Here is a 23,810-nt window from a genome sequence, read left to right on the forward strand (position 1 = left end):
ACGAGACCAGTCTGTCCATGGTGATGGTCTGCCGCACGCAGTGACAAGTTGAGTCCACTCAAAGATAGCCAGTCATGTAGCTTTAGTTTGTACTCGGTCTTCAAACACATTCAATGGCGAAGCGAACTACGGCATCGTGTCGTAATTATAGAATATATCTTTTTTTATGGATCACATTACGTGTTTTGAGCGGTCGTGGTTTTTGGCGCGCGTTCTTTTGACCTACCATTTTGGCAGAGCGCGCAACACTCTGAATGTGACACCTTGGATCGTTGACGGATTGGGGAAAATGCCTCGTCAAAGTTTGTCATCGTTAAGAACTCAAACTTTGCAATTAATATATTTAAGCTTTTGCAAAATTAATTTGGAATGAATGAAGAATGCATATCGTTTGGGAAATATTTTTGATTTTTCAAGCATATTTCATCTGTACATCAGGTAAGCCTTGAAGCCTGCGGTTATTAAATGTAATACATGAGATGAAGTGATGATCTTCAGGGCTTGAACAAACCCCAGAATATTGTGAAACATTTAAATGTATTTGGATAAGGAAATACAGAATAGTCTTCTGTTGGTGATACGGTTCCTACTGTAAACCGTGCAATGTAGGGCACGGGTGTTGCAGCTGTCTACCAATAATTGTTTCAGTGTAGGTTTAAAGCATGACAGGTCTTTAAAGGTCACTAAAGCAAATATTTACTCCACTTGCGCGTGAGTTGGCAACACAATTACTGTAATCGTTGTTTATCTAGCCGTTCTCTTGAATGTTAGTCATAATATTATATAATAGGCTATTTGTGTTTAGGATTATAGATTTGTTTTGTCCCGCCCCCAATTTGGTACCAATGAGAGAACATTTTACAAAATCTCTTTGCGCCTGTCAAATTTGTAATGCTGAGATTAGATTCAACATTGGGCGTGTTCCACATACAGATGCTCTTTGCATGTTGCATGGATATTATTACCCACATCTTACATCATCGCAAACACATCGAACATCTTGTCTGCATCCTAGGAAAAAATAAAAGTAAAGCTATGACAGAGACTCATTTGTCAATAGATGGAACTTTTCAAGTATGTTTCATTTCTGCTTTTTGCCAGACAGCAATAAATGGTATCTTATGTTCTTACTCTAATGACCGCTGACATGATGTTTAGTGGGAAGAACAGCTGACCGTGGGGCTTGACCCCAAGATCCAGCATTGCAGAGGTCAAGTGATGTACCACAAAACCCAGGGCCTGGGATAGAGGCAGTAGAACACTCAGTAGAACACTCACATTTCAGCATTCTCTCCCTTTGAGACTTGTCCATTCGCACAGAGCCCATCTGCAAACCAGCACCCTAGAAACCTCCGGAATGATCCCTTTGCTGCCTGCCACCAATATAGCAAGAGAGAGGAACGATAGGGGGCACGATCCTCAAATCCTGTGTGGTGCAGAGGCAGGTGCTCTACCACCTGTACCACAACAACTCGGCCTCAGGGCAATTCATAGGATTTGGGATCTAAATTTGTTTCCCTCCATTAAGTATGATATGTTATGGGGTTAGGGTTAGAATGGAATAGCTATTGTACAATATCATACGAATTGGAGGACGTGTAGAATCACATGTCTTACCCGGCCATACAATATCATACAAATTGGATGATGAAATGTATAATGCATCTCGGAGGACCAATGGGGCTGCAGGTAGCCTAGTGGTTAGAGCGTTGGGCCTGTCACCGAAAGGTTGCTGGATCAAATCCCTGAGCTGACAAGATAAAAATCAATCGGTCTGAACAAGGCAGTTAACCCACTGTTCGCTGGTATGCCGTCATTGTAAATAAGAATTTGTTCTTAACTGAATTGCCTAGTTTAAAAAAATAAGTATTAGATGTCTTGCTCTGATTACAGGCTGCTTGTTCTTCTGTTAGCATTTGTGGTAAGGACAAATGTTAGGGGAATTTACAGTGCAGGTTAGTAGAATTAGGTTGAGGTTAGGGAAAGTGTTAGCTTAAATGCTACAGTTGTCCCCGACGCAACTCGAACACACAACCTTTGGTTGCTTTATTTGAATTATTTTTTCAGATTTTTCAGGGGGTGCTGAGGGTACTTCAGCACCCCCTGAAAAATCTGAAAAAATAATTCAAATAAAGCAACCAAAGGTTGTGTGTTCGAGTTGCGTCGGGGACAACTAATCAAAATCAAATCACATTTTATTGGTCACATACACATGGTTAGTAGATGTTATTGTGAGTGTAGTGAAATGCTTACTACTTCCCTTGGTTATGGACCAACCTCCCTACTTTTCATTTCTGTCTTAAGTAAACAGACCATTATTCTATTTGTACCGTAACGCAACATATCCTATTAAATGGAGGTATCCACTTGATCATTCCAAACCCTACGTCTTTTTAATGTGGTCAGGCTGACCACAAAAGCCAAGGCCTCAATTCAGTTTTTATCTCTAATCTCTCTCATTGTCTCTTTAAAGGTAATATTAGACTTAAGAAGTGAAAGTTAATAGTGTTCTAACAAGTGAGTTGATGATCATTTTCAGCGACATGATATTTTCTGTGTTTTTGTTTTTTTTCCTACTGCAGCACAGCTAATTTCACCAAAGATTCATGACGGTTGGTGGGCGTACAAAGATGCAGTCCAAGGGAGCTTTGTTCCAGGTAATTATTTTAGATGTTGAACAAACACGGACATCACATGAACTCAAAGCCTTGGTGTCCACATGGCCCACTATTAAAGAAGCCTTGGTGTCCACATGGCCCACTATTAAATAAGCCTTGGTGTCCACATGGCCCACTATTAAATAAGCCTTGGTGTCCACATGGCCCACTATTAAATAAGCCTTGGTGTCCACATGGCCCACTATTAAATAAGCCTTAGTGTCCACATGGCCCACTATTAAATAAGGAGATGGTCCTATCAGTTTTCCACATTGGTTCAATGTCATCACATGTCATTATTTCTTGTTGAAATGACGTGGAAACAATGTTGATTCATCCAGCTTTTGTCCCGTGGGTTGTTTCGTAACAGAAAGCCAGACCAAACAGTCCTCTCTGTTTTGGGAAGGGAACATTTCTTGTTAACCGGGAGGATTCGCTTGTTACTAACGTTCTTGCTCTTGGGCAGTGTTATTGACATGGGCTGGCTTCTTCCTCCGCTCTCTGTCTCTGCAGCAGGAGCTTCAGGTTCACTACTGTTCTGACTGCAGGTCTTATGAAATGTTTATCACAGCCCTCTCTCCATCTTCCTCCCTCCCTGTGTTTCTTTACTCCATAATCAAGGGGAGCACAGACATACAAGTATACAGAAGAAGAATGGCAGCGCATTGAATAAAATAGAGGTCTCAGACCTTTTCAACGAGGAAGGATGAATGACCAATATAACTGTGTAGTCAAGTGTAGTCTGGTAACATTTCAATAATACAACATTAAATATAATTATACATTCATACCATTTCTCATTTGGAAACGTTTGGAGAGCTCACAACCTGCGCAACACTTGTGATAAAGAACTTTTGGTTTATTGAATTGCATTTTATTTCATTGCACTTACAAGTTTACTGTTCATTTTCTTTTGAATGCTGACATTTTTGAAGCCAGAACTTTGTATGTATATATTTGTAAATATCAGCGTCATCTTTGAAACCCCAGCGCTGTGTAAAAAACTCCAACACTCATTTGCACCTCTACCTGCCTGCCTCCTGCTGAATATTTGTCCTTGTGACTGCTAGAAGGAGATAGGTTACAGTTTCCGGCCCCAACCTGTCACTTCAAAAGCACTCGATGATCTCGGAGTCTCTGCATTTGAACTTTATGTTTATTTTGGTATAGCGTGATAACCAGAATTCAATATAAATCCAATGCAAGAACACCCAAAAATGTAGCCCCCTCACCGATGTCAACTGCCCCCTTAGTCACTATGTCCTGGAGCCGTGCCTGCTCTGGAAGACAACATAATGAAGTTTGTTTCCAACATTAGTGCTATTTTCCTAAATAAGTTAAATCAGCTTTGTGTTTTGTTTCCTTTGCTTAGTATCGCGATACTGGTATCATCCCACCCCAATTGTCTATGTGTGCCTTAAGGAAGGGTGCAAATTTGGATGAGCCAATGGGCTCATATAAGGATATGTGAAACCAGCAGAAACTGCTGCCTTGAGGGCCAGCACTGTCCTCAGCTGCTCCATGTGTAACTCTGTCATTGGATTACCTTAGTTTCAACCTCTCTTCTCCTCTCCTTTAGGGCAGCAGGGCTAGGAGGAGAAATGCCTATTTATTAGCTGTGACAGATAAGCACAGCAGGTGACACAGAGGCCTTTGGAAGTCTTTTGTAGAAGGTTGTGGGATGCTCCCTGACCTTTTACTTAATGTCTGCTGCTAGTGTATCAGTGTGTGGACTCAGGGGGTGAGCCCTTTCAGCCTCTCGGCCTAGCTGCAGGGAAGCTTCCTGTCTATCACCACAGAGACCTTTACACAGGAGAGGAGACATCCACACACAGCAAGTGACAGTGACTCTGTGTATGTGCCGTGTGTCATATGGGTGGAAGCCAAGTTGGTGGGATGTTTTTGCTATTGTACATTCATTCACCTCAAGCTCTTTTTGATGAAAACAGGGAACTATACAGCTAGAATGTACATTTGGAGCCATCTAATTAAAGACTTTACTTTTTGAAATAGAAAGGAAATCAAATTGATCTAAACAGGCTCAAGAAGAGTGCAATTATGCCTTGGCCCATTAACTTTTTGATACAGATTTCAATTCAACTGAACCTTTTGTCAGAAACAAAGGCATCACCTTCCTTCTGTATATTCTTACAGGAGCATAACTCTGTATTATTATTTGTATGTGCTGCAGTCTTGGAAAGTAGGTCACCAAGTTAGTGATCACAGCCAGCTATCTCTCTCTCCCTCTCTCTCTCTCTCTCTCTCTCCCTCTCTCTCTCTCTCTCTCTCTCCCTCTCTCTCTCTCTCTCTCTCTCTCTCTCTCCCTCTCTCTCTCTCTCTCTCTCTCCCTCTCTCCCTCTCTCTCTCTCTCTCTCTCTCTCTCCCTCTCTCTCTCTCTCTCTCTCTCTCTCTCTCTCTCTCTCTCTCTCTCTCTCTCTCTCTCTCTCTCTCTCTCTCTCTCTCTCTCTCTCTCTCTCTCTCTCTCTCCCTCTCTCTCTCTCTCTCTCTCACACACACACACATACACAGACGCCCTTGCAAAGACTGAGGGGCAAAAAAAGAAGTGCGGAAGGAAGAAACAGAATCCCTCCCACGCAAAGGGTTATGAGGGAATTTAAATGGAATGGGAAGAGGCTAGAATAGAATTATGATTACTATGCGCTCAATAATCTTCTAATGGTATTAAAAGGCCATATTCACAGGACCCGTATTTTACATTTTCGCTCTCACTCAGAGCTATAATAATGTTAAGCCCCTCTTTCTCATTTTCCCACCCACCGACTAATGTGATGAACATACATATGTTCTAGCATATTGCTGCTGTATTTCTACCTGCGGGTATGGCGGTCGGAGGATGAGCGGAAAGGTTTGTTATTGGAGCAACACTAGCTACACCATTGTCTTCAAAGCTAAAACATTATGTGAAGGTGCTAGATTATGGCTGACATTTAAGACTTTTAACAACCCAAATCATCTATAGGCGAGCCAACCAAGTAATTTACAGCGGTGATAAAGGAAGATGCTCAAAAGAAAGGTCAGAAAAGCAGTGGCTTTATTCCTCCTTGCCTTTGTCAAAGTAAGATTTGATTTGTTTGAGGGCTGAGCAAAATAACCTCCTACAGCAGATGGTGTTAAATCCTCTATGATGATAAGAGGGTCTAGACCTAGGAATATTATCCTGTCAAACCAGAAGCTTGTCAGTAACCAGGTTTACATTCAACCTTTTGAATCGGAAGAGTTGAAAATGTCATGGAAACCCATCTAACGTGTATTTCTTTATTCAGTACATGGAAATTGAACCGCCAAAGTTGTTTTAATGTGCATTACGTCCTCACGCACAGACTTTTATCTGTGCGTGCGTTTACAAGGCCGTTACTTGATGGAAACATTTCTGGTAAGAAAATGTGTATGTTGTTTTTATGCAGATTTTAGAATATTCACATGAAAATCTGTCACCAACTGGATGGAAACCTAGCTAGTTGTTGTACATTGTCAGGCTACCACGTTGGAATTGATATTGCTACCTGCCCACCAATACACAAAACACCTGCCTGCCTTTTAAATAAATTGCTCCATGGAATTACCCCTTGGCTTACAGCACGCTTTTAAGCACTGTTTGTTGAAGAACAATTCTCCCTTCATCATTACTCTCTGATTGTCTCACACTGCATAGCCTATAGTTTTCATGAGTCGGTTGTCTGAGTGTGAAAAGGTCTACCGTGTCCTAGTATTTGGCAGACAATATCGCAGTTGCAACACAAAGTGATTTGAACTAATTGTAGTTCCATCTGTAGTTCTCCCACGTCCCAAGACATCTGCTCTCTGATGTTAACTGCATGATGGATCATCAGCTATTCCTCCACTTTAATTATATCCACAGGACCTTAGGAAGGCAATACACTGGAGTCGGGAGTGTCTGCACAGTCCAGCAGGTTCAATAGATTGCAAACTGTCTCAATTTTGTCTTCTTTGTTTACGCTGCTTGGAAAATTGGAAATGTAATCCCTACGATCTGAGGGGAGGATTTCCCTGGTCATTTTGATATGAAATCAGAGTGAATTTTGTGAATTGTGATTGCTGTGAATTGGCCAGTCCTCAGTCCTAGTGGTCTCTCCAGACCCATTGACATTTATGTTCTAATTTTAGTTTGTTCTCTGTAACGTTATGTTTATGTCCTGACTATTTTGCTCTGGAAAAAAACCTCTAGACTTCAATTAGCTGCATATCCCAACACGTGTTGTGAAGTCTCCCTAGAGGTAGTTGTACTGTAGGGTCTGGTTTTCAGCTCTTGGCTGGGACATACTGCATTGCACCTGCTGCATGCACCTGCTACCTGATCCAATAATATACCTGTACTGGACTAGAGATCATGAACACTAGGCAGCATGGGTAAAGGGGGTGAGAGTTCACACGTGAGGGTTTAGACATACTTATACTTTTCTAGATGAGTTTTCTAATGCAAATGGGTGTCTTTCCTGCTCAGCCTCAGTAATGTCTAGGAGCACCTCTAAGCACCTTTCCCTGCTAAAACAAGCACGTTTGTTTGAATCTGCCCTATGAAGCATCCTTAACAATGAATGCCTCGTCATTTCTTTAGACGTTTGTATCGCTCTTGCTCCACCAAACCAACAAGCAATGAAAGTGATGAACTATTTAATCCAACAGTTAGATTGCCATGAGTTGAGTGTAGTGCTACCTTATATTTCCTTTGAGCATGGTTCTCAGTTTGACATATCCTCTCTTTCCTCCGACTGTTGTGCTCACCAAATGTCACTGAGTGGGATTACAACACAGTTACATCACTGTTTTAGGACACAAAGGCTTTTATATATGTCACATGACCACATTTTTGGGCAAAAGTAACAATTGTTGCCAAAATACTGCCTCGAAACTATCAACAACAGTGTACATTTTTTCCTGGATCAATTGTTAAAACAATGATAGTTTAGTTAAAAATGCCTAGGCTTCATTTTGTGATCATTTTACAATTATTTATTTTTTTAACACTATATTGAACCCTTTACGCGTGCAGCTACAACTGGTAAACAATTAGTTGACATTCAGAAATTCCAACATCATTCCAGATCCTCATCTACTGTATTTCATGATCATGCATTAAGAGTAGTTTGGCCAAGATCAGCTTGTAATATAGGTCACTGATCAGCTTAGGGTGGCTAATTCATTGCTTATTTGCTAGTTTAAGCTGATTCACTAGCAGATTCACTAGCTGATTCTTTAGCTGAAATTGACTCCTAGTCATGATTTTCTCTTATTGTAGAAATATCTATAGGGGGTTGTGGCGCTGATCTGATAGTCCATAACCACCATTGGGCTTTGCCCAGAAGGCATGCCCCTTGCCCATGAATTAAGCAATGAAAAAGTACTGGTTGTCCCAGGAGTCTCCATCCAGCAGTCCAGATGAGTATCAGCCTCTAATCCCTGTGCTAAGGGAGAGAGTGTAAAAGTCCTGAACCCTCATCTGTTTCACAGCTGGGCGGCCTTCTCCACTCAAGCCGACCCACGTGATGTAATCACAGCTGGGTGACGTCACGCGTGTCAGAAAGGAGTAGTGATGGCACTCTTGAGGCCTGCCACATCTGTCACATCAGCCCTGCTCCTGTGCCACTGCCAGGCTCTGAGCCCTACTAAGAGGAGAGGATGGGTTCTCCCCAGTCCCTTCTGTCACGTGCAAGTAACGAGGGAGGGATAACTAAGATTATCTTAAATCAGATTCTGGAAGCATTTAAACTGATTCTAATATAGAGGGATTCTATCTAAATCCATAGTAGTATCTACATACATACATACATAATCAACTTTGGCATTACTCACGTGCCCTTTTCTCAAAATAGCTTTTCCTAGTACTGTACAATCATAATATGGAATGTTGTGCTGATGGCATACTCCATACTCTAACTGCTGCTGTTTCGGTTACAGTAAGGCAAGGACTTTAAAGGGATATCTTTACTTCGTTTCATTACTCAGTGTTTCCTCCTCAGTGGTTCCCGTCAAAGTTTTTATAGTCCAAGTTTATAGTTTAAGAACTTACTCATCTCACACATCAACGCGATATTAGACATCCACATGATAAAGGAAATTGAACTGTGCTTGTTGTCCACAGTACCATCCTTCTGGGGGCTAGTGAATTCCGCCTGGAACCTGTGTGCCATGGGAAAGAGGCAGTCGCCGGTCAACATCGAGACCAGTCACATGATCTTTGACCCCTTCCTCACCCCTCTACGTCTCAACACAGGCGGACGCAGCAAGGTAAGGAGATTGTGGAAAGCCTGATCTTGAACTCCCAGATGACTCTTGAGCTTGTAGATCTGAAGGGCATCAGGTCTACAACTTCAGGAGACGTTGATAATCTGCAGGCTATTATTGGATTCCAGTTGTGTGTGTTCATATTATATTTATAATGTGTAATGAGGACTAGTATGCTCAGCCATCATCAAAACAAGGTGTTCTGTTTACAGAATAAACATTTATAGATTTATAGTATGAAGTAACATCAGATTTCTACTCAGAATTCTTTAGACTACACAGACAGGGTCAATTTTCTAAATGCCTCTAGCAACACCCCCGCTATCTAGCCCCATGGCTCTCCTTTAGTTGTACATCATGCTCTGCTTTCACAGTTGCCTTCTGAATCTCTCCCATCCCGATCCCATCAAATGACCCATATAGCAGATAGTATTTATTGTAGGATTTCACTAACATTATCAAAGGGTGATGGCAGGATGCCCCAAGCTCAAGCTGCAAGCTGGGGACAAGGGGGCATGACCATCGTTCACCACAGGGCATAAAGTCCACTAGGGAATAGGGGAAATTACTAATCATGTAAAATGAGAACGACAACAGAATTACACGCAGTACTGTAGTTTAAATGGGGACAAATGAACTATTACCGAGCCTATTTGATGCAATTACATTTTATTTATGTATCTTTTGGTTCTTTGCAGTGTTGTGTAAGAATGAAAATTGACTTACTGTAAGGTATGTATGTGGTGGCCATTTTTCAGAGGACAAAACCCTTTGATTAAGACAGTCCACCTCCCCCACCCCCCCACCTCCTCCCCCAACATTTGATTCCCATGAATAGTACTCTCATTTAGTTTGAATCAGAAAACTACCACAAGGAGCCAGGGAGGATTGGCAAAGAACAGTACATGTAAGAGAGGGTTAAATTGTCTTTGTAAGTCTTGTTTTATGATTAATGCTAGTGTGCATCTGCTGAGCGAGAGCGCAGAGAGCTGGGCCATCTGTGCTGGCGTGTGTCTGTGGGAGGACTGTGGGAGAGGGGATACATGAAGTTAGCCAGGATGTTTTTACATTCGCCACAGCTCGTCTACTCGATACTCCCAGATATTTGTCCATCAACAGATGGACATGTTTACTCTCCCAGTTAACTGCCTCTTTTCCTGCAGCTATTTATTGAGATGTATACACTATTTTAGTTTTAAATATTGTCATGTGCCATTTACACACTACATACAGCACCACACGCAAACGAACTCAGCTCACACACAAATAGAACACATGTTATTCCTGATTAACATTGAGCTTGGATTTACAGCTTGATGAAAGGCGGTTGCTTGAAAAAGGTGTAAATGAATTTCCATCTTGTTATTAAGCACTTGGGATGTTAGACCTTGTGGAGGAGTCTCACTTTACCACAGAAAACTTCAGGTGGAGACGGATGCTCAGGTGGAGGGGATGCTGAGATTCTGAGGAACCTGTTTTGTAAAGACATTTAAATGTTGGAGAAAGTGTGAAATAGACTTGTTGTGGTCAAAGATCAAACGATAACATGCAGTTGCTGCACTCCAAAAACTGCACTTTTACGGAAGTGTATTTGTTCACTTCACTTGAATGTTAGGGAAATATTTTCAACTTGTATGCTCAGGCAGCGACTGAATAGCAATTTGCATTTTAGATACTTGATTAAGACAATTAATCCGAAGAAGCGATTTAGTGTGGCAATCTTTGTCATGAAAAAAGACAACATGAAACTGTGGTGATAAGCCTTTGCTTGATAAATGGTTCTGTTCACAGCATCTTTGAATTGACTTCAACGTGTTGACATTTAGTAATAATTTGGATGCTGCGACAGTCAATAGCAGGACATTAGTCATTTCCTATCTCACTTGCTCCCATGATGTCCACAAAGCCATACTCACTCACACACACTGTCACCAAATTCACTCATGAAGACGTAGTTTCTCAATAACTTACCCTAGTAAAGCTCAAACAGTTGCTCATAGAAAACATTTAGTAGGCAACAAGTTGGCATTTTGCAAAGCACCCATGAGGAAAACTGTCAGTTGGGAAATGTCGGTCCTTTGAAAATATTGGTGCAATTATACAGCATAACCTGTTTCATGTAATGTAATCCAGGGCTAGAATATCCTTATTTTTTTGTTTATCCAGAAAACAGCCTGCTATTACCATGAGACAAGTTTGAGATAAGATAAAAGTGACCTTCCTTTCGAAGGTTGAAGGACTTCAATGTCCTCAGTCTGTCACAGCTTCAATTATGTTCAAATCCCAGACTTTGAATCCTCAAGGAAGGGAGGGTGTACAAAGTGGCTTAGGAGTGACAGAGACTAAAGGATAGGTAAGGTGGGTGAGATGAGTGTTGGGTCAAATAACAGGAGGATTCATCATTCTGACAGGCTTCACATGGAGTGTCACCACTTAAAGACATGCTCCTTTGGTGACTCATTCCTTCATTGCGGTGCCTTTTGGACCTTTTTGTGTTCTACCAGTTTGACTTTCAGATGCCTAATCCTAACAGGGTGGAACCTAACAGGGTGGATCCTAACAGGGTGGATCCTAACAGGGTGGACATTTGGAGCCTAAATTACCCATAGCTCTGTGAGTGAGCATTTAAATGTACAATAAAGTATATAATATCGTAATGGTGAACACTTGAACAGGATTAAATCAAATTATAATAAATACAATAATCATGGAAGAAAGTTATTGAGAGAGAATTTAACTAGGACAATAAAATAATGAAAAAATATACAAATTATACAAAAGTACTGAGAATCCTTTTAACAAAGATGTTTAGGGGTTGTCTGAGGTCCACACAACATTCAAACAGACACCATGAACAGGGAATTTAGAAAACACACTTTATTGGCAGCGATGTTTTAGCATATGTTGTCTTTCATGTTGCAAAATGATGGTTAACCAGCCAAAAGGGGAGCTACTGGTGCGCTTCTCGTGCATGATTTTGTGAGGATTTCTGTGTACCTGTTTCGCGTGTTGTAACCTTACTGTGTTGGCGGAACAAATAACATGCCTTCTGTTGCTTTACCACCCCAACTGCATTGAACTGCCAGGAACAGGCAGTGTTTCTGTCAACGTGTGTTTACTGGAGATTCTCTCTGCTGCTCGTGTTTAGCCCGAGACAAAATTCTCTCCATTATACAACTATTGTGGATCAGAAAAATCCCAACTTTGAAACAGAGCCAGTAGACGTGCCTCGTTGCATAGAATGAGTTTCCCCACAGAGAGGAGCTCACTTCAGAGTGTAAAGGCCACAGTTAGAGGGCGGCAGGTAGCCTAGCGGTTAAGAGTGTTGGGCCAGTAACCGAAAAGTCACTGGTTAGAATCCCCGAGCCGACTAGGTGAAACATCTGTTGCTGTGCCCTTGAGCAAGGCACTTACCCCTAATTGCTCCTGTAAGTTGCTCTGGATAAGAGCATCTGCTAAATGGTGTAAATGTAAAATGTGTATTTTTCAGGCAGAGACAGTAGAGGGCCTCCAGGGAACTGAGAGAAAACTGATGGGGGATTTAATAATCTAATCAAAGCTAGTCTAACTTCTCTTCTCAAAACATGGTGGAAATCCAAAACTACCTCCCATTCTCACTGTTTTGAGGGCAGTCACTGCAATTTACTTTTCATTGATAAAATAATGGGAGATTCTTGCGTTCTGCATAAGAGTGAGGTATGACATGTACAGTGCCTTCAGAAAGTATTCACACCTTTTCCATATTTTGTTCTGTTACAGCCTGAATTTAAAATGGTTTATGTTTAGCTTTGTATGTCACTGGCCTACACAAAATACCCCATAATGTCAAAGTGGAATTATGTTTTTAGACATTTTTACAAATTAATAAGAAACGCTAAAATGTCTTGAGTCAATGAGTATTCAACCCCTTTGTTATGGCTAGCCTAAATAAGTTCAGGAGTTACAATTGGCTTAACAAGTCACATAATAAATTGCAAGGACTCACTCTATGTGAAATCAGTGTTTAACTTTATATTTGAATGGCTACTTCATCTCTGTACCCCACACATACAATTATCTCCAAGGTCCCTCAGTTGAGCAGTGAATTTCAAACACAGATTCAACCACAAAGATCAGGGAGGTTTTCTTTGTCAATGATCAACACAATATACTCTGTCAAAGTATAAGAAAAATGTGTAACATTTGTAAAAAAAAAATAAAAAGAAAAGAAAGAAATCCTACAGTGTCTGGTGGAAATCAGACTTAACCAGGTTTTCCTCTAGGATTTTGCCTGTGTTTAGCTCCATTCCGTTCATTTTTTATCCTGAAAAACTCCCCAGTCCTTAACGATTACAAGCATACCCATAATATGATGCAGCCATCACTATGCTTGAACATATGGAGAATGGTACTCAGTAATGTGTTGTGTTAGATTTACCCCAAACATAACACTTTGTATTCAGGACAAACAATTGCTTTGCGGGATTATTTTAGTGCCTTGTTGCAAACAGGATGCATGTTTTGGAATATTTTTATTCTGTACAGGCTTCCTTCTTTTCACTCTGTCAATTAGGTTAGTATGGTGGATTAACCTCTCTAGGGTATGTGGTAGCGTCCCACCTGGCCAACATCCAGTGAGATTGCAGAGCGTCAAATTCAAATACAGAAATACTCATTATAAAAATTCAGGAAAGATACAACTATTTTACATAGGTTTAAAGATTAACTTCTTGTGAATCAAACCACGGTGTCCGATTTAAAAAATGCTTTACGGCGAAAGCATATCTTACGATTATTTGAGAACATAGCCCAGCAGACAAATCATTACAAACAGTACCCAGCCAAGTAGAAGAGTTACACAAGTCAGAAATAGAGATAAAATTAATCACTTACCTTTGATGATCTTCATATGGTTGCACTCAGAAGACATTCATGTATTCAATAAATGTTCCTTTTGTTCGATAAAGTCTCTTTATATCCAAAAACCTCAGTTTTGTTTGCGCGTTTTCTTCAGTAATCCACGCAGTCACAACAGGCAGACAAAAAATCCAAATAGTATCCGTAAAGTTCGTAGAAACATTTCAAACGATGTTCATGATCAATCCTCAGGTTGTTTTTAGCCTAAATAATCGATAATATTTCAACCAGACAATAATGTCATCAATATAAAAGGTAAACAAGAAAGGCACTCTCTCGGTCGCGCGCATGAAAAAGCTCTGTGACACGGGAGGGCCCACTCATTCAGACTGCTCTTAATACAAGCCTGAAACAATTTCTAAAGACTGTTGACATCTAGTGGAAGGCATAGGAACTGCAATTTGAGTTCTAAGTCAATGGATACTGTAATGGCATTGAATAGAAAACTACAACAACAAAAACATTCCTACTTCCTGAATGGATTTTTCTCAGGTTTTCGCCTGCCAAATCAGTTCTGTTATACTCGCAGACACTATTTTAACAGTTTTGGAAACTTTAGAGTGTTTTCTATCCAAATCTACCAATTATATGCATATCCTATCTTCTGGGCCTGAGTAGAAGGCAGTTTAATTTGGGCACGCTTTTTATCCAAAATTCCAAATGCTGCCCCCTACCCTAGAGAAGTTAACTACAATGTTGTGGATCCATCCTTAGTTTTCTCTTATCACAGCGATTAAACTCTGTAACTGTTTTAAAGTCACCATTGGCCTCATGGTGAAATCCCTGAGCAGTTTCCTTCCTCTCCGGCAACTGAGTTAGGAAGGACTCTTGCATCTTTGTAGAGACTGGGTATATTGATACACCATCCAAAGTGTAATTAATAACTTCAGCATGCTCAAAGGGGTATTCAATGTCTGCTTTTTTATTTATTTTTACCCATTTACCAATAGGTGCCCTTCTTCCTTGACAAAAAAAGGACAATTAAATCCATTTGAATCCCACTTAGTAACACAACAAAATGTGGAAAGTCAAGGGGTGTGAATACTTTCCTGAGCCTGAGGGACAGTCCACTGTACAGCAGATGGGAATAGTTTAACCTAACCTGATACAAAACAAATTTCAAATTAAAATCAAATGTCCCCAAAATGTAAGCCCTCAATATTTGGACTCAATTCACTGAAGCAGAACAGCAATTAGTCCCAAGCCTTTTTAACTCAATGAAGCGTGGGGGGATTTTTGCTCATGGTAAGCAGCTTTTATGCTCTGTTTGGGAATGCTTAAAGTGGACAGCAAAATCGGTAAATCCCTCAACAGGAGTGTTGTGTCAGCTCCTCCTCTAGCATGACTTTATGTCCAAATACATACATCAAGGTAGCTAGAGCATTGTGTGCGTTGTCATAATCAATGATCATTGTGAATCTGAATAGAATTAAGGCTCATCTGCAGAATTTCTGCCTGTTAGGTAGACATAGTCACAGCACAGAATGGAGAGCATTTGAAAGATGCTACTCTTAATAAATTGAAGTTATGTTAAGAGATTTCATTTGGTTTGATTGAGTGACCACGTGACCATACCCAGCCATTATAAAAGCACTGATTTAGAGTATAGTCGGTTGCTACACAAGATGAGTACAGTAACTGAAAAACTTTAAACATCTGCTGCTATAAAAAAAATATCATTACCCTGTGAAAAAATGTAATATGACCTAAAATCTGTCTGCAACTATTTAAAAAAATATATATATATATATATATATATATATATATATATATATATATATATATATATACAGTACCAGTCAAAAATATGGACACACTTACTCATTCAAGGTACTCATTCTGTACCTTAAATGCACTGTTAAGTGGGTACTCTAAATGTTCTTATTATATCTTTGTCTATCAGATTTTAATGCACCACGGTTATCAGAAGGATTTTGAAGGCTGTTTGGTGAATCGTTGGTGGATTTAATGAAAACATATTTTTATGACAAAGCAAGCCAGCTACATTATCACATCCCAAAGGGCCTCATCACATTTGTTTGCTTACTAGCCAGTAGAGATTATATCATCCCCAAAACAGAACCTACAACTCCGAACCCATATTGCCGTCTTCTCATGCACAAAGTTTTGGCCCCAGTACCAGCTCAGTGCCAGCTCAGTGCCAGCTCAGTGCCAGCTCAGTGCTTCTTTTGCCTAGTAATTGGAATATGTGTCAGTGGAAGATTTGGTATAATACATAACACTGTTGAGGAATTGAATTAATGTTCAGCTCTCACCATTTTGCTCATTTGATTACATGCATTATGCACTAAGAGGGAGTAGACCGGGCCCCTGTTTAAAGGGCTATAAAAAAAATACATGTCAAGTGAAATATATTGCTTTTCTTACTTCATTTAACCATCGGCAGTATTTGTTGTATATATTTTTCAGTATTCCTTTGTCTCTGAATAAATTAACTAAGTGGATCACCCTATGATGAATGACTCCATCAAGATCTACACGGGCATAACACTGAACTCCCTCCCTTCACTTTTTCTCCTTACCTCCCTCTCATTTCATTATAAGTCTTGATGTTATCCTAGTTTTATATGAAAGAATGGAACAAAGTTTTGAAGGTCTTCCTTTACCTGTTGGATATTTCAATGTGTCACTTCAAACAACGTGAGAGTTGGTTTCTCAGTTTATTATTCATTTCACCTGCTTCCTTAATGATGTGAGATTTGGAAGATGATTTTAATTTTTTAATTTTTTTTTATCCACTTTTTAAAAATCTCATTTACTGCAGGCCAACCGCCAATCCCAAAGGATTATTCTGTGATTATAAGCCTGAAGAATATTATAATTTGACATTGCAGTAATGGGAAAATGCAATTTCTTTTTCTACCCATAATGGAAATTATAAAGAATTACACTGAACAAAAAGAGATACTGTGGTGAGACCGTTCATCCACCGCCATCACCTCATGTTTCAGCATGATAATGCACAGCCCTATGCTGCAAGGATCTGTACATAATTCCTGGAAGCTGAAAATGTCCCAGTTCTTCCATGGCCTGCATACTCACCAGACATATCACCCATTGAGCATGTTTGTGTATGACAGCGTGTTCCAGTTCCCACCAATATCCAGCAACTTCACACAGTCATTGAAGAGGATTGGGACAACATTTCACATGCCACAATCAACAGTCTGATCAACTCTATGCGAAGGAGATGTGTCGTTCATGAGGCAAATGGTGGTCACACCAAATACTGACTGGTTTTCTGATCCACAACCCTACCTATTTTTAAGGTCTCTGTGACCAACATATGCATATCTGTATTTGCAGTCATGTGAAATCCATAGATTAGGGCCTAATTATTTTTTATATATATTTAAATTGACTGATTTTCCTTATATGAACTGTAACTCAGTAAAATCTTAGAAATTGTTGCATGTTGCGTTTATATTTTTGTTCAGTGTATTAAATGAGTTATCTCCATTTCCTCTTCTGTAGAGGTCTTTCAGGTGAGAAACTTTTCCCCCTTCTCTTTTACCACACATCCACCACACCTCACTTGACTCCTCTCTGTGCAGATGGGAGGCACCATGTACAACACAGGGCGCCACGTGTCGCTGCGGCCAGACAAGGCTCACCTGGTGAACATCTCCGGTGGGCCTCTGGGTTACAGTCACCGGCTGGAGGAGATCCGCCTGCACTTCGGCAGCGAGGACGGCCAGGGCTCGGAGCACCTGCTCAATGGACAGTCCTTCCCTGCAGAGGTGAGAGGGAACGAGCCAATGAGCCGAGAGGGATTATCTTTGCTGTGTCTATAAACAATCCAATCCACGGAAAGTTGCTTTCATTAGACTAAGAGCTCAATTCAATCACACTTGCATTACAGTTAAGGCTTCACTGCTTTACACAGCCCTACCGAGGCTTGTTTGTGTGGAAGATTTCCTCAAACAATGGACAATGATCAAATATGCTGGACTACCTCTATCACTCAGTCCACTAATCACATGTACAGGGCCTTTGAAGGGTGGGCTAGAAGAGCATCAGCAATCTGCACCCTAACAATGTAATTGAAGGCTGGATCGACAAGTGGCAGTGGGTTTTTAGTGGCAGTGAGTTTTTTCAGTGGAGGAGGGCGATATTATAATGACAAAGTAAAAGCAGTAAATTTATCGGGTACCAAACTGAGTTTGTCTGTCTCGATTGAAATTAGATTTGGCAAACACTTTCCAGTCACTATTTTTAAGTGAGGAAGATATGTTGCCAAAGTAAGCGGCTGCCCAGATAATTAGAGCTGAATCCCGTTCTAAATTGGAACTCTACTGAGCAGATACGTGTGAAAGTAAAACATTCCTGAATTTCTTGAGTTTATCTTCGAGTGAGGGTTGGATGGATAAGATTAGTTTAATCTGACATAATGCTTTCATGTGCAAGACAAATTCACATTTCTATCTCATATGGTCTAACACCAGGAAATGAAGAACTCCCTGTTTGTTTTGTCTTTATCTCGCCTCACTTACAGGTGCAACTTATACACTACAACCAGGAACTCTATGCCAACTACAGTGAGGCAGCCAAGAGCCCCAATGGCGTAGCTATTGTGTCCATATTCATAAAGGTCAGTTTGTGCTTGATGCAGACAATCTCCTTCTCTGTGGTGTTCTATTGTAGTGACAGTGGTCTTTATATTCAGAATCCCATGGGACTGTGCTGCGGATGATGAATATTTCATGTTCCTTTACATCTCATCCCTCTCAGATATCCGAGTCTCCAAATGTATTCCTGAATCGCATGCTGAACAGAGACACCATCACGAGAATAACATACAAACGTAAGCACCCTCAGGCATTTAAGATTTGTGGGTTTATGCACACACATTGTCAAATCTACCGTAGTCACAGATAGAATTAGTAGTCAGTTCCATTTCTGGATCCGTCATAAAAAATTATATCTAGAAACTGAATTCATTTGGCTAATTGGAAGGTTGCCAGAGATGGACTTAATCAGAGATTGAGTGAAATTCATTCCAACTTCTGAATTAATCAGCTACATTACCAATGTGATCTTCCTGGTTCAATAAATAAGATGTGTAACAATTGAAACCGCCCCCAACCCTGAGAGATGCTTGAGTCATCTCCTGTTTCTAACCGACAGAAATAACTCTGTGGCACTTTCAGAATGTCGAAACTTGGCATTCCTTTAAAGACAACAATTATGTAACATTGCTATAGTTAGTATTAACAGCTTCTACCCAAACTCTCTTTTCTTTCAGTTTTATGCTCTTCATTAAGTCTGGTTAATTTAATTTTCAGTCCTTTTTCATTCATTTAATTAAATTAAACAAATTACATTAAATAAATCACTATTCATCCTTTTATTTGTTATAATTACTATAATACTATAGTACTATACTATTACTATAATAATTGGATGTAAAACTGTATTACAAGTCCCAGCTGACTGGGGAGGTACTATCATTCGTCAAAACAAAATGCAGTCACCCCCTTACTGAAGACACCCAACCTTGACCTCTTATCTACAGGCCAATCTCCAACCTCTTCCAATCAAAAGTATTGGAAAAAGGGATTGCAAACCAGCTTCAATCCCATCCGTCTTCCAATTAACTGAACAAGTTTTTCCAGTGAGGTTTCCAGTCCTTGCACAGCACCGAAACAGCTATGGTGAAAGTTACCAATAACCTTCTGATGCCTGCAGAATCTGGATTACCTAGCCTCCCCACTTCTCTTAGATCTCAGTGCTCTTTTGACACTGCTGACCCCAACATCCTCCTGCGGCATCACAGAGAGCACACTGCAGTCTCTGGAACTGCTCTGAACTGGTTCTCCTCTTACCTCTCCAATAGGAAGTAATACATCCCGATTGGAGAGTCCAGATCGGTGGAGTTTACGGTCACATGCGGTGTCCCACAGGGGTCCGTTTTGCGTCCTATTCTGTTCCTAATCTACATGCTCCCTCTCAGCCAAATCCTCAGAATCTGTAACATCAACTTCCACTGCTGCGCTGACGATACCCAAGTATATATTTACATCAATCCGGACACCATCTCAGGCCTAGCAAAACTTGGCAGCTGCCTAGATGACATCAGGGCATGGATGAAAGAGAACTTCCTCCAGCTGAACAGCAGCAAGACTGAGGCTATGCTTATTGGGACACACAAGCAGGTCACCAGTGCTGGAAACATCTGCCCTACTAGTGACGGTTAAGTCATCCATCTGTCCTCTGTCATCTCTAACCTTGAAGTTAAGTTTGATCCTTCTCTGTCCTTTGATGCCCATATAAAACATATCTGCAAAACATAATTTTTCCATCTAAGAAACATTGCCCAGCCAGATGCAGAGAAACCCGTCCACGCCTTCATCTTCTCCCAGATCGACTATGGCAATGCTCTGTTCGGTGGCCTTTCAACCAAATCACTTCAGAGGCTACAACTTCTCCAGAAGAGTCCTGCCAGGACCAAGAAGTCAGCCCACATCACCCCCATCCTTGCTGAACTCCACTGGGTACCGGTCAACTATAAGATTGACTTTAAAATCCTCCTCCTAGTGTTTAAAGCCTCGAATGGATTGAGTCCCATCTACATCAACAATAAAATTTATATCAATGAGCCACCTCGCACTCTCCACTCCAGCAACTCACCACTGCTTCAAGTCCCCAAGACACATCTCAGTACTATGGGGGACCGAGCCTTCTGCTCCGTTGCCCCTCGCCTATGGAATACTCTCCCTGACCATTTGAGAGCCGCTCCATCAAACAGAGCTTTTAAAACAGGTCTTTAAACACATTTCTACAGACTGTCTTTCTTATAGACCTAATCTGGAAAGTCCTTTTAGCAACTAGCCTACTATTGCTACTTCCTGCCTTGATTTTTATTGTAATTTTTATTTTATTCTCATTACTTTTTGCCTCAGCTTTGCGATAACACTGTAATGAAAAGCGCTATACAAATGAAATGTGTTATTATTATTCTGTAATACAGTGTAGAAAGTGTTGAGGATGGTACAGTATGAATCTGATTACCTCTGTTTTGGTCCACCTCCAGATGACGCATTCTTACTCATGGGGCTCAACATAGCAGATCTATATCCAGACACTACACGTTTTATAACATACGAGGGCTCCATGACTATCCCGCCCTGCTTCGAGACAGCCACCTGGATCCTCATGAACAAACCTGTGTACGTCACACAGATGCAGGTAACTCACCCTCGATCATGGACTCAATAATAACAGTAACTCATGTTAGCCAGAAGTTACTTGATAATTGGCCGTATTTGAGACTGTAGATGATCTACCATAAACCTTATCTGTCCAACTTTCTCTCACGCCGCCTCTTTAGATGCATTCTCTGCGACTGCTAAGTCAGAATGAGCCATATAAGATATTCCTCAGTATGAGTGACAACACGCGGCCCGCCCAGCCTCTCCTACAGCGCTGTATCCGCACCAACATCAACTTCAGCAAGCAGGGCCGGGACTGCCCCAACAACCGTGCCCTGAGGCCCCAGTATCGAGGTGTGTCTGAACGCATTTGTTTAGGATCTTTATTCAATCAACACGGTTACTTGAACATTTCCGGTAAAATTCAGGTATTGGTAAAAACAGACTGTGAGAAAGAAGTTTGTCATTGTAATATAAACTGCACATACTGTATTCTGAAACCGGTTTGTGTTTTTAGAAATTCAATATTTACACTCAGTGATCAGTTTATTAGGTACACCACCCCATTCACAAAAAATGGTTCGCTCCTACAGACAGTGGCATCGAGGTATTCAGTTGATGTTCGATTAAACATTAGAATGGGCAAAACCAGTGACCTAAGCGACTGAGCGTGGTATGATCGTCAGTGCCAGGTGCGTCGGCTCCAGTATCTCAGAAACATCCGGCCTCCTGGGCTTTTCACACATGATAGTGTCTAGGGTTTACTGAGAATGGTGCGACAAACAAAAAACATCCAGTCAGCTGTAGTCCTGTGGGCGAAAACAGCTTGTTGATGAGAGGTCGAAGGATAATGGCAAGAATTGTGCAAGCTAACAGGCTGGCCACAAATAAGTAAATAACATTGCAGTACAACAGTCGTGTGCAGAAAGGCATTGCAGCAGACAACCACACCGGGTTCCACTCCTATCAGCTAAAAACAAGAAGAAACGGCTCCAGTGGGCACGCGATCTCCAACAATTGCACGCGATCTCCAACAATCTCCGACAATTGAGGAGTGGAAAAACATTGCCTGGTCCAACAAATCACAGTTCCTGTTGTGTCATGCTGATGGCAGAGTCAGGCTTTGGCGTAAGCAGCATGAGTCCATGGCCCCATCCTGCCTGGTGTCAACGATACAGATTGGTGGCGGTGGTGTATGGCGTATGGTGTGGGGAAGGTTTTCCTGGCACACATTAGGTCCCTTGATACCAATTGAGTGACGTTTACATGCCTTGAGGAATTCAGGCTGTTCTGGAGGCAAAGGGGGGTCCGACCCGGTACCACATGGGTGTACCTAATAAACTATGTTTTCTCAGTCTTCTATAGTTCTGAGATGTCTATAGAGAAATGCCTTGTCCCTCAAAATGAACAGTTTCTTTGTAGGTTCTATGTCTCAAGCATTGCCTTTGTGTTTCCAGTTCAAGCAGTTCATGCTAAACTCCACATCTCTTTGTTCTCTTTCCAGTAAACCAGTGGCTTCTGAAGTAGGAAAAAGATGAACAAGCTGTACAATACAACAGGATGAAAACTAAATATTGGATCCTGATTCTCAAGACTTTATTTGAATGTGGAAATACTACATTATCAGCAGAGAGGCTGTTTTTTTAATATGTTTGAGATCGCAAAGTAAGACAAGGATAGATTGAAAAGTGTAACTTTTAAGGCTGCACAAATGTAATTATTTTATAGAGCTTATGGAAATGGGCTGTATGGAAATTCAGCAGGCTCCGCCATTTACTGACCTCTGCAGTGGAGACAAAGAGGACCTCTTTTATGACATCATCACCAACATCAGATTCACTTGAGTACCCAAAGGACCAACACTTCTTGAAATGAGCTAAATGTAATCACAGATACAACCATAACGTGTTTTGATACCAACAGCATTCCATCAGATCTAACAACAAGCTAAGAATCTGAATATGATAAGAGGGTGCTTCTGGTGATGAAAGCTTCTACATAACCATGTCACAAGCAAAAGGTGTACTGAATAAATGTCACAAATGCAGAAACATTTCCTGACCATGTGACCTAACCAGTAAAAACTCTGGACCCCAGTAAAACACCAGGGCATGAGATGTTCCTGTTCAGGCCACATAGTCAGGAAACACTCCAAGCCATAGACTTGGTAGATCCAGTATTTTATACTGTATTTACTAAACTTTTCTAGCCATTTTGGGCCATTTGCCTTTTCTCAGTTTAATTGTTTACAATTTCATTCACTGTTTATTTAAATGATAGCAGCCCAATTAACATGTTTCAGAGAATTATCTAAGATAAAATAACACTTTACATAAGGCCTATATAGTATATGCTGTTTAAGAATTGTATATTGTCTAGCACTGAATAGAGCATGGGACGTGATTTGTCTGCAAATTCTTTAAGCAGTCACAAGGCATTCCTTATCAATTATTTATCCTCATTTTCGATTCAGAGCTGTGTATGGCGTTACAGGCAATGTGGGTTTGTGTGTGTGTGTGTGTGCGCACATGTGTACATGACTGTATGTGTGTGTGTGTGTGTGCGTTCTCTCCTGGGAATTGTATTTCTCATTAAATAGGGTAAATCTCCTCGTTTTGTGGCAACGAAACAAATACAATTGTATTTGTCACGTGTCAAATACAACAACAGGTCTAGAGTGATGTGCTTACTAACAATCTCTTTCCCACCGATGCAGAGTAAAACAAGAAGATAAAAACACAAGAGAAATAACACACAAGAATGAAGCTAAATACAGGAAGTACCAATATACCATATCAATGTGCAGGGGTACGAGGTAGTT

General features: G+C 40.8%; 1 protein-coding gene across 1 annotated transcript; it reads left to right on the forward strand.

Moving 5' to 3' along the window:
- Positions 1-14: 14 nt before the first annotated feature.
- Positions 15-23,726, forward strand: LOC139364817 (carbonic anhydrase-related protein 10-like). The gene is made up of 9 exons (XM_071101942.1): positions 15-438; positions 2,583-2,657; positions 8,779-8,924; positions 17,393-17,578; positions 18,334-18,429; positions 18,570-18,642; positions 20,872-21,026; positions 21,169-21,343; positions 22,494-23,726. Exons 1-9 carry the CDS (start codon positions 381-383, stop codon positions 22,514-22,516), a joined length of 987 nt encoding a protein of 328 aa, XP_070958043.1. The 5' UTR covers positions 15-380; the 3' UTR covers positions 22,517-23,726.
- Positions 23,727-23,810: the final 84 nt, after the last annotated feature.

This window comes from Oncorhynchus clarkii, chromosome 13, assembly GCF_045791955.1.
Source record: "Oncorhynchus clarkii lewisi isolate Uvic-CL-2024 chromosome 13, UVic_Ocla_1.0, whole genome shotgun sequence".
Classification (NCBI taxonomy): domain Eukaryota; kingdom Metazoa; phylum Chordata; class Actinopteri; order Salmoniformes; family Salmonidae; genus Oncorhynchus; species Oncorhynchus clarkii.